The 13,989-nt window shown below is 47.5% G+C and overlaps 1 protein-coding gene across 10 annotated transcripts in view; it reads left to right on the top strand.

The window, feature by feature from the left end:
* Positions 1-13,989, top strand: part of TMCC1 (transmembrane and coiled-coil domain family 1) — a 110,580-nt gene that overhangs the window by 69,496 nt on the left and 27,095 nt on the right. Inside the window, exon 1 of one of the 10 annotated variants that reach the window (XM_086756010.1) lies at positions 9,074-9,431. The exons of 8 other annotated variants lie outside the window; for them this stretch is intronic. In XM_086756010.1, coding sequence (XP_086612136.1) covers positions 9,387-9,431 — 45 coding nt within the window. In that variant the 5' untranslated portion in view covers positions 9,074-9,386. Of the gene's footprint in view, positions 1-9,073; positions 9,432-12,763; positions 12,898-13,989 lie in introns of those variants that run through there. One more of the 10 variants, XM_086756014.1, reaches the window with a different exon arrangement.

The following is a 13,989-nucleotide window of genomic DNA, read 5'->3' as shown; positions in this document are numbered from 1 at the left end:
AATGTTTAGAATCTCTTTAGCATTTAACGATTGTGTTTTATCAAGACACAGAGGCAGTTCTAGGAAACTCCCTGCCCTTGAAGGGAGAAATGCACTTTTTTTTAAAGTCTGCATGCATATCCTAGTTTCACCAGAAGTATTTTGGTTGACTTCAAAATCGGCTGCTTCATTGAGAAAAAAAACAGTGAACCCCCCAGCAGTTCCCTTCCTCGATCTAGAGGGAATTTCACCGATCCTGGGATTGCCGGTGGTGTTAGCACTCTGTCCAGTGCTGCGGCATGGTGCCTGGCGACCCTTCTGCCTTGTGCTCCCTCCAGTGAATGCAGGCTTTGTTGGAAGCAGGTTTCGCCCAGCTTTGGGGTCCGCTGGTTGGGGGGGCGGAGGACCTTTCTCGAGGTTACAGCGGGTCAGTGGGGGCTGCGGGGCGCCCGGCCCGGCGCGTACCCCAAGAGCTGGGGGAGCGGCTGCGCGTCAGTGGCGCTCCGGCGGGCCGAAAGCGGGAGAATGACATACTGTGTTTGGCCCGCATACGCTCATTCCCAGAGGACAGAGCTGCATTGTTGGGACAAAGAAAAGTGAAAATACTAAAAGCATTCAAACTATTTTCTTTTTATTTGAGGAGCCTTTTTCTTTTGTGGAGCTCTGCTGAGCGGCTAGCCCAGCATGCGGAGCCACTAACAAATTAAAAGGTGAGCTGAGAGCAGAAAGAAAATCTTGGCTTGTATGGTTTCTACATTTTTGCAGTTTACAGGGAAGGGGGTTTGTGTTTTTGTGTGAGTCACTGTCAAAGCTAGGCTAAGATGCCTGGAGAACTAGTACAAAAGATAAGTGATGACTGATCTATTTAAAAGGAGAAAATATTTTTAGTCAATCTGTTTTCTGCTTTTTTTGTGGTACATGTTCCATTTCAATGACTAATACATTGGGTTTTAGAAATTCAGCTTTCTTGTGTTGTCAGTTTAGCTGCAAGTATCTGGGTCTTCAGTACCGCTCCAAAGCTGGGAGAGCTCAGACTTTCTGCTCTTCGTATTCCTACAGTTTAAGGAAATGTGGGTTAAAGGGAAGAGCTTTGCAGTGGAAAGGACATGTTCTGTGTGTTCTTTTAGAAGCTGTCAATGGAAAAAATAGCACAGGGGTACATGTTTAAAAAACTTCTTTGTAGGTCTTCTGCAAGGAAGAATTACGTATTTGTAGCTGAAAACAATTTTTAGTTGTAAGGTTTCTTTTTTTTGTAAAACAGAATAGTGAGTGGGTTTTCCTGGGTTGTTTGTTTTCTTGTAATTTTCTTTCCTTTAATACTGCTTTGACATTCTCCTTTCAGCAAGGCCACCAAGAAGCATCGACCCAGGCCAGTGGCTTACTGCTCAGGACGATTTGTCATTGCTATTCAGGATGCCGCAGCTTCCTCACTTTAACCAAGCTACTAAATTAGCAGGATATATCAACTGGAAGCTTCATTGTTATCGTTAACCCAGAGAAGATAGCTGTTAGAATAGCCAGGGCAAACAGCAGTTCATTTTTGTACAGACCTAGGGTCACATCCTGAACAATTTAATGGCTAGTCAGACTTCCCTATACTGTGAAGCAGCCTAAGAGATGGTCATCAACCAAATGACAAGGAAATCTTTAAAAACAAAACGAAACAAGCAAAACACCACAGCAGCCTTAAAACAATGAGAGGGCAGCCGGGGAAAGGGAAGTTCCAGAGACAGAAAAGCCCTAATAAGCACACCTTCACAATGGGGGGTTGAAACTGGGAGAGAACTGGGGTGAACCCAACGTCGAGTGGCTGGAGCATGTGGCTGGAGCGTCAGGAAGCAGAAGAGGATGCCTGTTGGAGGATGGCTGGGGCCGGTGGGGATGGGGGTCAGGGCAAGGCCGCAGAAGCGCTTGTGGCACTGGTGTTGGCTCTGCTTCCCAGGGGCTGGTGGGCAGGCTGGGGACACGCTCTCGTGTTCGGAACTGGGGTTTAGCAGATTGATGGGAGTGCAGAAGTTGAGAGGGGAAGTCGCATGCAGATCAAGCTTTCAAAAGGAGCAAAGCTGAGCTGAGGGTGGAGCCTCTCACGAGGACGCGATACAGTAGGTTCGAGGGATATTTCCCATGATTTTTGACTGTAAGAGCGAAGGCAGAGGTGCTCTCAAGGCTCACACCAGATGAGAACTTCTGGAAGAAGAGTGTTGTCAAAAAGGACAGACACAGAAACAAGGCATTTGTAACTGTATAAAGGTAAAAGACAGTGGTATCTTCCTCAGCGGTCTGTAGTATTAGATTTTAAATCAAATAAAGAGAATTGCAAAAGCAAATGCTTTCTGCTTTATCAAGAGCTCGGTTTCAAAGACAACGTCAGTTGAGCCGTTTCTTCTCCATCAGTAGTGTATCAGTTTGGATTTAAGGTCTCGTATGTGCGGTACGAGCGGTATTTATTTGGGAAGGAAAGGCATGCTAATTCAGGGAAGACTGATGGAGAAGATGAATGTAACCTGAAAATACTCAAACACAAATGCTAGTTTCCGTGATAGCCACCTGCCTGTAGTCTGTGAGAAGGGACCGAGTTTCCTGCTCTCTGTCAGTGAGTTGAGCTTTAACTCATCTTGAGAGCACTTGATCATTGCACTGCTGCTCATGCGCCATGGTCTGGTAGGATGTAGTGTCGTGAGCTTCTGGATAGGATCACTGTGCGCAAAGATTGTCAGAGCTCGTGACTTTTGGATTGATCAATCAATGAAGTCGCTCAAATTGTGATTTTCTTCTTTAAAGAAAGGAATAAATGGGGTTTGTTGTGTGCCAGCCACTGGCTTCGGCAGCCTCCTGCACATCGCAAACCCAGAGCGCACACAGAAATGGAATCCTTATTTTGTTCAATACTCGCTCTGCAACCTGCAAGAGCAATAACATTTTCTTTTGTCTGAATTCTAGCAGCATTCTCTAGAATGTATTCTCATCTCATTTATGGTTCGTAGGGAATCTGCTTTCCTCCACACTCAGGCTGTCGTGACATTATTAGTTCTGACTATGTAACTTAAGAGTTTACTTCATAAATCATATCATGCGAATCTTGATGGATGGGCTTGCCCAGTTTCATGTGCTGCTATTGGTGAGTTTCACTGGCTTCTCTGGTTTTAGGATTTTTGTAGAAGTTCTGCAAGTTCCAAATACAACTCCAGATTTTCAGTTATACTGTGACTTTTGTCAGCTTTCATGGCAGAAGAGCATTCAGAAACAGACAGAAGGAAAGAAAAGCAAAGCGCACTTCTTTCCAGAGGAACTGCAGATGGCTGTGGACATGAAGCTCCTTTAGAAATCAAGAAGCATGTTCTGAGGTTATCTTTCACTTTTGGGCTGAGAGAAGAGCTGTCGAATTCCTTATATCCAAGCCATTTTAATGAATGTAAGACCTCAGATATAGGATCATAGAGTGGTTAGGGTTGGAAATTAGCCTATGTCAGCGAAGCTGTGGTAACTCGTCGTGTCCTGTGCTTATTGCACACTTTACTCCTTGCAGGGTAGGAACAAAATCTTAAAACTTCATCTACAGACTTCAGGTTCAGGCAAACGCGTGCTGCCTGGCAGTCGCAGTGGCTGGGACAAGTCGTGTTTTTGAATACTGTGATGACACACGGCAGCTCTGTGTGTCAGCATGGGCTCTTCGTTGACGCTTTAAGGAAAGTCAGGTCACTGGATGGTGAAAACTAAACCACCAAGCCAGTTGCTGAAAGATGAGAAGATGCTTTTTGTGGGTTCTTTTGTTGTTGTTTCTTTTTTTTTAATCTTTTGTAATATTTTAATAAGAAGAAAGTGTGAGACAGTAAAGTTTGGTAGTTAAAAATCTTTAACAGTGTGATAGCCAGAAATAATCCATTTGATATGTTGATATCCAATAAAACTGAAAGCTGACAAGTGAAACTTTGTTTAAAGGAAATGAAAGCGATTTCAACCATAGCTATTTGCTTTTGCAAGTTGTTATTGGGGAAAACATGGTGTTAAGACTAGAATAAATGCTCTTTGATGTGGGTGTAGTCTGTATCAGTTAGACTTCTGTCAGACACTGTGGTGATGGTCATGCCAGCAGTATTGAGAAATGAAACACCGAGCTTACTTGGAAATTTTCCATTTTCATCACTGTGTAGTTTTTAGGTTGCAGCTTTATTGGTAAACTTAATCCTTTACACAGACTGGGCATTTTGCCTTGATTGTGGTTTCTGCTGAACCAGAGTGATGTTGCATAGTATGCTAAAAGTCTTTATTTTGTCTTTTACCATGTCAGGACGAAGGAGGATAGTTTTTGTCCTGGTTTAACCCCGGTCGGCAATCAAGTACCACGCAGCTGCTCGCTCTCCCTCCTGATTCCCAGGGGAATGGGGGAGAGAATTGGAAAGAAAGGAAAACTTGTGGGTTAAGATAAAGACAGTTTACTAGGACAGCAAAGGAAGAGGAGATAATAATAATGATATAGATATAATAAAATATACAAAATTAACAATGCACAATGTCTCGACAGCTGATACAGCAGTCACAGAATGGAACCCAGACTGATCTCAGAATGGTCCCGAGAGACAGAAGGCAAGAGAGCTGCCCACCAGCCAACCCCCACTTCTGTACGGAGCAGGACGTCTGTGGTATGGAATACTCTCTTTGGCCAGTCTGGGTCAACTGTACTGGCTGTACCCCTCCCAGCTTCCTGCACCTGCACATTAGTGAAACCTGGGAAGCTGAAAAAGTCCTTGATCTCTTAGCAAGAACTAATAACATCAGCGTATTATCAACATTCTTCACATACCAAATCCCTTACTAAATCCAAAACACAGCAACTACTTGGGAAAAAATTAGCTCCTTCCCAGCTGAAATCAGGACAGTTTTTTTTGTATGCAGATTTCTAACAGGTTAACCAATTCATTGCTTATTAAAAAAAAAGTCTGAAACAATTTAAAGACCATCTCCCATTTACTAATCGGGTATATTACATCTTGGCTATGTCTAAAATTGGAACTGGGCTGTGAATGCTCAGGCTTTACATTTGATGCCATTTGAGGTAAACCAGGTCTGCGAAAGCAGGTACGCTCAGAATGAATGACATTGTCGGGGCACCCTGTGCACTGTCTTGTGTACGATGGTGGCTGTAGTGTGCTCGTGCGACGTTAGTGGCAGCCTGGTGTGGTTTCTTGGAGACAGGGAATAGCAGCATAAGGTGCTCTCAAAACTAAGTGCTGTTTCTTGTCAGCAGCCAGATGCGTCAAGCCCAGTCTGCTGTTACCTCCTGACAAGAAAAGGAGCAGTCCTGGAGGCACGCCTTCTCCTGTTTGCAGGCACAGCTTGGTAGTTACTCTGCGACAGGAGAAGATGGGACTTGGCTCCAGAGCTGGAGATGTTTTTTACCTAACAAAAAGGCCCAATGAAGATGAAAAGCAGGAAGTAAAAAAAAAAAAAAAAATCTATTGTGAGGAAATTTTTGTGGCTTGTGGTGAGCATAAGAGTTCTGTAGACTTGAAGAATGAGCAGAGGAGTGGTTTAAAGTGTCAGTAAACTTGGGAGCACTGGTCAGAGCTAGGATAGAGTATTATGCTGAAAGATGATCGTGGGTGCCAGCAGCCGCCTTCCCCGTCTGTTAGCTGGCGAGAGCGGGATGAAGACAGCGGGGTCTGTTCAGGAGCATCTCAGGAGCTCAGTGCGTCTTCCCATACCCCTCGTTCACCAGCGTCGAGAGAAAGTGTGTCATTGATTGCAGCCAGTGATCAAATACAGCTGTTGGGAATGAGCAGAAATGCCACCAGGTTTGTTGTTGGACTGCGTTTACCTTTGGCCGGCTCAGCACAGCCTCAGCACCCGCACCGTGCGGGGCAGAAGGGCTCCCGGCGCCTCGGCAGTGCCTGCCTGGCCGCGGGGGCCGCCCGGTGAAAAACGGGACCCCGCTGTGCTCCGTGGGGCAGATCGTCTCCCCAGGTGGGTGGCCACTGATCCTGCCCCCTTGTTGAGGGGAGCTGAGCCCCTCTCTTCCAGAGCCGCCCTCTCTCTGCAGGCCGGTCCCTCGCTGTTGTCCCCCAGCAGCTGGTGGAGAAGGCGCACGAGCCCGGAGCGCTCCCTTCTTGCTGCAGGTCACAAGTCTGCAGGACTTTGTTCTCCCCTTGCTTTCCCTCGTGGCCGTGAAGCAGCAGCAGTCAGTGAACCCCCGGCTGCTGGTTCTGGGCTGAGGTGCAGGCCGTCACCTTGGATTTGTCAGTTCTTCCTGTACCTGGAAAACTCGAGAGGAATGGAGACAGAGGACAGGTGACTTTCTTCCCCTTCCAGAAGGGCGTCAGAGGCAGAGCACTGTGGCCCTGGGCCGGTGTCCAAGCACAGGCTAGTTTGCACGGCTGAGGGCTAGCGTCCTCGGGAGGGGTTAGCCACAGCGCAGCGCTGCCAAAGCTGCCGCTCGGCTCCCTGCTGCACCCCGCTGCCCTGGCTGGTTTGTGTGCCTTCTAGGACAGCGCGCTGAGAGCCCTCCTGCGCGCGCAGCATAATTGTGGGGGAGCGCGTGGGGTGGGGTGAGGGCGGTGAGGGCCTCGGTGCGGATTGCTGCTGGGCAGCGCCGAAGGGCCGACCCAGGCAGTGAGTGGCCAGAGCAGACCTCGGTCAGCGTGACTGCAGATCTCCAGATGTTTTCCTCAGACAGCTGTTTGGCCTCCTCAGGAATGCAGCAACAGGGATGTAAGCGTGAGCAGGGGAGCACAGAGCCTGTAGGGAGACAGGATCGGGCCCACTGACAGCACGGGTACAGCGAGAGGGGTGGATGTTGGTTTCTCAAGACGAAGAAAAGTCAGTCAGCCATTTCCATTCAAGACCAGCAATCTTCTGACTTGTTCTTATACTCCCAAGCTAGAATTTTCATTTGCACAAAGATCTCCTTTGCTTTCATGGGATTTCATGCAGTTTTGCATGTCCTTTGGGTGGAAGTCTTTAAGGTTCCATTCTACATTTGGAAATGGAGCTTAATCAGTACTGACAAATTAGCGTCAAGTGAGGTTTGGGATCATCGCGTGAATAGCTGGAATAGACAGGTTCAGCAAAAACTTCTTAAAGTGTCTCCACACTAGGCTCTAAATACTGAGAAGTCCTTTTCTAAATGGACATCCTCTTAACCATGTATGCAAATCTGGTCTGGTTGCAATTTGGCAGACAGCAACCGGATTGCTCTCATCGTTACTGTGGGAAAGTTGATTTGATGCAGCAGTAATCAGGAGAACGCCCTTGGAAAACGTCCCCGATGTCGACAGCCTCCTGAAGGATGACCTGCCCGTTCACACGCCGGTGTGCTCTCCAGCCTGGTTCGTGGGGCCATCTGCCGGCTCCAACGACTCTGGCGGTGGCTTGGCATTAGGTAGTACTTTAGTTACGAATCATCGGGCGCATCATCACAGCCTGCCGTGGTTTGGTGTGCTACACTGGTTAGAAAAAGCACCCTCAGTGCGGCCGCACTTCACACCAGGGATACAGGGTGCGGCGTTCATGGACTAACCTTTCTCTCTCTCATTAGTATGTGCCGGTAGAAACATTTCGGATACTTCTGGAAAGGTGTCTGGGGAAAGGAAGGGCCGTTGATCTTACGGTGAATAAAACTGGGGCATAACTGTGAACAAGTCCTGCACAGAGCAACTCCTGAGTGAAATCTAAAACTGACAAAGAGAGTCAAACCTAACTTTATCCCAGTGGGAATGTACAGAGGAGGGGAACTCCACTTCTGTGCAGTGACTTTGAAGTCTAGGAGCTTACATGGGAAGGTAAATGCTAAATAATGCATTAGCTTGAAGTGCTTCTGATCCAAATGGTACCTTAGCCCATGAGGTTACTGCAGCTTTTGCAGTCGCGCAGGGTTTGCACTTTGCGTGTGCCAGCAAGCCCGTTCATGTGGCCCTAGCCCTTGGCCCTGCCTGGTGAGCATGGGAACAGACTGTTGGCTTTCAGTTGCGGGGGTTAATGTGGATCAAGCCCAGGTATCTGTGATTAGGTCTTGCAGCTGTGCAGATTACTAATCACTGCATAGTTAACCAGAAGGCCTTATGCAAGATGCCTCTTATCACTGAGATTGTTGGTCCAGGAGTAGCGTTTGGTTATTAACTCTTTGCTGGCTGTATAAAGTCCTAGTCAGTAAAGGCAAATCTTGTGGCTTTGCATTTTCAGTAATCTCTGTTCATTTTAAGGCTTTATGGTAGCAAGCTCTCTAACTTTTCCACCTGTTTACTTAAGCAGAATATTGTAAATAAATTAACTGCGGACATACTCGTACATCCTGTTAGTAGGCATTGGTAAGTTTAGAGGATGTAATTCTCATTACTAAGTGTTGCCCTTTCTAGAAGTTCCACAGAAATGTAGCAAAATTATGAAATCAAAGTTAACTATAACCAATTTCTGTATCTGGACAAAACTGAGAAGTGAACATACAGTTTTTTGAGAGCTCTTAAATATTTAATATTACATATTGCAGAAACAGATGCAAAGATTCAGGTAGGTGTTTAAATAAAATTATTTTTAAACTCCATCAGTTCCTCCCATTACTCGCCGAAGCCTCCGTCTGCACTGTGACAGTGGAAGACATCAGTACCTCCTACCAAGAGACATCCTTGTTCAGCTTGAAGTGCCTATCAGGTTAGCAGCAGCTGCAAAATGGGCACAAACCCTGGGCTGACATGGCTGATCAGATTGTGCTTTCAGCATTGCCAGTAGCTGACTTGCTGAGGTCTGTACCTGAAGGCTTAGAGCTTTACCAGCTGTGAAGAGAAACTGTGGGTAATATGGCCCGTTTGAAACCTTCACCGCAAACTCTCATTCTGTTGTGTCATTTTATACTAAAAATAGCTTTTCTTTGTCTGGCAAATAAGATTTTTGAAGTCAGTGGTTTTTAGAGGGGATCCTCCTTGCCCTGAAAGCAGTAGCAGTAGCTTTTAAAAAGGTTAGGGAGAAAGGTTTCCTTTCCTGAGATACACCACCTCCCTCTCAGGGAAGGAAACCCACCCAGTTTGTGGGTCCAGAGGTTTTACTAGCACAAAAATGAGATCCTTTTCTCTTTCCCGTTTTTCTTTCTGCTTCTGTATTTTATCAGGCTGGCATTTTCAGTGTGGTTGAGATCCCTTTACCCCAGGTACAAGGAAAAGCATGCCTGGAAAACTAGGACCCGAAAATAACCCACGATGCGACCCCAGGCGATGATGGCCATGGTGGAGGCTGTGAGACAGGAAAACTCTGCGGTTCATCACTGCGTCATGCAGCACTGCCCAAACCGAGGTGAAACATTTCAGCGATGAGGCGTGTGTTTATTGCAGCTCCCGGCGTCGAGAGTCCCGTTTACCAAGACTTAGAAAGAGCCACACAACTCAGCTGTTCTTCAGGAGCAAGCTAATGAGCAGGGAAGGAGGATGACATTTCTTGTTGATGGATTCAAGTGCCGTATCAAGAATAAGGTTTGCAGTGTTAGTAGGGGTGCAAGGTAGTTCCTGAAGATCCGTATTTCTCGGGGGCTGCTGTTCTGGTTAAGGGATTAAACTGCTCGAGCATCTTCCAGCCTGCTGTCTGTCTCCACAGAGTCCTTTGGAGCTGAAGCGATCTTTTAAAGCAGCTGGTTTGTACTCCTTGCCTAAAATTGCAGTCACTTTGGATTTATCTAGGGGGGATTTCCTAGTTTAGTTAGAAGAAAGCTGGCCCTGTTACGTTTCAAGCAGATCAGGAGAATTAGGAATTCTTTGTACTTTAGAAAGAATGTTTTCTTTCTGCAGTCCTGAAAATGGGTTGACTGATGCTGAGAGCGCAGTCCCAGTTGAACTCGGGCAATGTTTGCTGATTGTGGTGAGCTTTGGTGTTAGTCCGCGGGCTCTGTGCTCAGTTGCTCACACGTGGTTCTAGTTGAACTGCCAGAAAAACCACGCTAAACAATATAGATTACTAACTTGAAAACTGTGACAATGTTTGCAATGATTTTACTGTTTTATAATTGCAAGTGGATAAAACTAATGTGTACACTGTACAGTTCACATGTATTCTGATAAATACATTTTAGCTTGGTATTTGCTAATATGAAATCTGAAATGGTATTTACAACGTACAACCACAGATTCAGTCCAGCACAAAAAGTACATGGTGAAGAAATCGGTTTAGCCTGAAAGCTGTGACTCCTGGGAGCATCAAGAGTTACGAAAAGGAAAACCTAACATGCACATCCACGCAGAAGTTGCTGGATGTGATACTTGTTTAAAATGCGTTGGCTACCAAGCAAGTCCTCCTGTCTTAAGGTTTTAATAATGAATTGTTCCTTTGCTTCTCCCCTTCCTTCCTTCTCCTCATATATGCGCTTGCGTGCACACACTTCCCTTCCTTGCTGTGCACATGCACGTACATACGCACCTATGCAGCCTTGCTTTCCTCGCTTGTCTCCTTCCGACCCTGCCTGCTGGTGATGACTCGTTAATGGTCAGGAGCGCGCTGTGCGCGGGGCGATCGTGTGTAGCGTTTCGCCATGGACCGTGCTTCTGTCGGTGGCTGGCTTTCCGCCTTCAGCTGCATCTGCTCTTTTATCCTACGCAACCGTGTAGTTCCCCTTCCCTTGGAGGGGCGGGCTGGAGCTGCGTCATCCATATGGAAATGGCTGACTAAGGCTTACATTTAGAAGAGATTCTCTTTGAAGTGTTAGTCCTGAAACTATTGGGAGTGACAGAGTGACAGAAGCAGGTTCCTCAGCTGGCTTTTTATAGCTAATATTCAGGATTTGTGAGCTGTACACCTCTTCAAGTACCCCCTTCGAGGACAGTCAGAGGTGGAAATTTATCCCTGATGTCGCTAACTTAAAGTTTTATTTCTTTGTAACTACGCTTGGAAGCGTGAAAAATTTCCAGATGTATAAAGAGACAGAAGGTATAATGCAGAAGCTCTTGCATACCTGTAACTTGATGAGTTTGTCTTGGTTTAACCCCAGAAGCAGGACCTGTGTCTGAACAGGTATTCCAAACCCAGGATCTTAATTAATGGCTAGTTTCAGTACTGGATTTAAAACAAAACAAAAACCAAACCAAACCTATACATTTGTTTTGCCATAGATTACTGAAGCTTCTGTTTTGCACATGCTGAATTCAGAGCTCAGCCTCTATTTCTCCAGATGTCCCTCTCTGGTTTTACATGGCTCTGTATTGAACGGAGCGATGCAGTTTCTGCTGCAGGAGAAGTCCGTGCCGGGATACGCTCTGATGAGGAGACGGGTCTAGCGCTAGCACGTGGGGTTGGAGCATGTGCTTGCTTTTCACCTCTCCCAGTTCTACCTGGTGTGCCCACGTCTTTACGTGCAGTGGTCTCAGAAGGGAGTAACGGAGCTCAGAAATCCAAACCGTAAAAGCTTGCGAAAGAGCAGCGTCCCAAGCCTGACAGGACGGTTATATCCTATGTATCACATAAACTAGCAAACTGTGGATCTGATTTTTCTCCTAACCATGCCCACCGCGCTGTGGGCCTCGGATTGCTGGGAATGGCGCTGAGGGCGCAGGTGGTGCCCGGGCTGTACCGGCGTGTGGCCACCCTTCCCGGGCGCTGGGTTTCCGCACACGCGGGCTAGTCCCGGAGCGGGGCTGCGCGCGGGGTCCCGGGGAGGCAGGGGCACAGCCCTGTACCCCCACGGTGCCCAGCCACGGTCCTGAGCCCCTGGCTCTTTGTGTCTGTCGAGCACTTAGAGCCAAATCAAGGATGTCCTGCTGCAGTGCTGGCCCAGTTTCCTTCTGGTAATTATAATCTGCCTTTTAGACTCCTCTGCCGCTTCAGTTTCAGGGTTTTGTCTTCCTGCAGCTGTTGCTGTTGTGTCCTCGTTTTCCCAGGCTCACCGGTGCGGAGCGTGCTGTTCGGTTGTTGCTGTGAGGAGCTGCTAACTCCGGCTTCTCTTCCCGTCAGCTGGCAGCGCGCCTGGGGTGTTCGGAAGAGGCACTTCACGTGTGAGATGCTCTAGATGGAGGAGAGGGCCTGGAGGTCGCCTCTTCTCCGCAGTCTAAGCACCGCTCCAGGGAGCAGCTCAGTGCAGGAAGGATCACGACTCAGTTGTTGAGTTTTCCACGGGTTTCTCACTCTTGCTTCGTATTTTGCATTACTTAATATTTGGCAGCATTCAGATTTCCCCAATATATGGATCTAGCTCCTACTGTATTTTGTCCCTAAAATTCTTGGTTCTAAAGGGTCTTGGAAAGAGTTCTCATCTTGTTACAGGGGTCATATGAGCATCTAATCTCTGTAAGTTTTTAAGCTGCATCAAAGCTCATTTGCCCCCCCCACCATCCCTACTCTCTGCAGTTTCACTGCGCAACTTCAGGAAAGAAGGCTGCAAGTGGCAACGAGCTGCCCATTGCTGCGCCTCCCTGGCTGCTGATGCATCTGGGGACCCGGCCGAGGGGAGGTGCGGGGAGACCGCCCGGCGCAGCGAGGGCCTCGGGCGCGCGGTGCCCGCATCCCCTCCCTGCTCTTCTCAGTGCTGTCTCAATTGACGGGGCTTTTTCTGTTCTTAGCTGGGAACATCTGTGTCCCCCCACGCTGTCGAGGCTTGATCCCATCCTCTGGCTTCTGCTGGTGGTTTTGGCTTCTGCTGAGCGAGGCTTTGGAGAACCGAGGCGAGGGCAGCACCGCACGGGAGTCGTTGCCGCAGCGGGACTTGCACCAGCTCGCTGCAGGGTTGCAACTTGCCGGAGTTGTTTGAATTTTGTTTGCATGGAAGACTAGCTGTTGGTGCTCCTTTTATGATGTTTCTATTTCTTTGCGGGTATAGAAATCTACTTTTAACAGCACGGAACGGCAGTGCACTGTTGCCACGCTTTGGGAGTGTATCAGAACTTCCTGGAGAAAAGTGCATTCCTCTTCGGCGAGGAGTGAGCCTGATGCCTCTTAATGGAGGTGATACACAGCCTGGTAGGTTGGGTTTGGTTTTGTTGCTCTGTAAAGCTCATGAAGGTTGTGTGATTGTATTTAGTAGAATAATGAGCATGTTTTCATGGGTGTGTTCATTGCTTTGTATGGTGAATTTATCTATCTGAATAGCAGTAGAATTCCTGTGAACCAAGCTGGGTCGTACCCGACATAAACTGCTTCCTAAATAAGGCCGGTGACGTTGAGTACAAGGAATTTCACCTCCCTTCCCTTTCACCCCCGTTACACGGGATCTGCTGCCCTCAGCAGATAAAAGGTCTTAGAAGTCCGTTGGTTTCTCTGTATAGATACTGGTTTTTGAGAGTGAAATCTGCCGTGAGAATGTAGAACAGTTCCCTGGAAAAGTGAGTTGTGACCTTTTATGTTGTTTGTTTGAATTTCTTGTTGTTGTGTTAGATTGCCATGCAAAATCTAGTGTGCGCCCTGAACTTGCACAAGTACAGAAATTGTTTCGGTTTCTGTATTTAGCCTGGACAGGTTTTTAGCGGAGATGTCTCACTAGACTCTCGCAACAGGGTGGGTGCCTTTTGGCCTGGTTCTTGCTCCCAGCTGGTCTGGAGCGCGGCCAATGAAGCCAGAAGTTGTCTGGCAGCGTGCAGCGCAATGCAGCGTTACGCAAGGCCGCGCAGTGCGTTGCTGTAATGCTCTTCTGCGTGCCCCACCTGACTGGCTGATTGCAAAGATTCTGCAGATGTGGGAGGAATCCTCATTTGTGTAGGTCAGTGAGTGACACTAACGTTTCCCGTTAAAAGCCTTCTTTACGACTTTGCTGGGTTGAATTCGGTGTGCCGTTTGTTAGAGCGGTGCTCTCGTGAGCAGAGAATCGCAATATCTGATATTCCCATAAGGTAATCAGTTTTTAGAGACTCTCTTAACCATTCAACCCTGAGAATGCCCACAGAGAAAAGGTAATACATGTGTGAGTTGAACTAGATTTCCTGTAGTTTCTGGTTTGTGCAGTCATTTTCAGGCACTAGTTTGCAGTTCTGAATACGCGGTGATACGGTCGGTTAGGCTGTCTGGATTTTCATCCGTGTTCTGCACGTGTTTCTGCTTCAGGGGCTGCAGTAGTGC

Source organism: Chlamydotis macqueenii, chromosome 10, assembly GCF_036417535.1.
Source record: "Chlamydotis macqueenii isolate bChlMac1 chromosome 10, bChlMac1.mat, whole genome shotgun sequence".
Taxonomy (NCBI): Eukaryota; Metazoa; Chordata; class Aves; order Otidiformes; family Otididae; genus Chlamydotis; species Chlamydotis macqueenii.
Note: the sequence above shows the minus strand (reverse complement) of the source record. Positions and strands in the feature narration are given on the sequence as shown.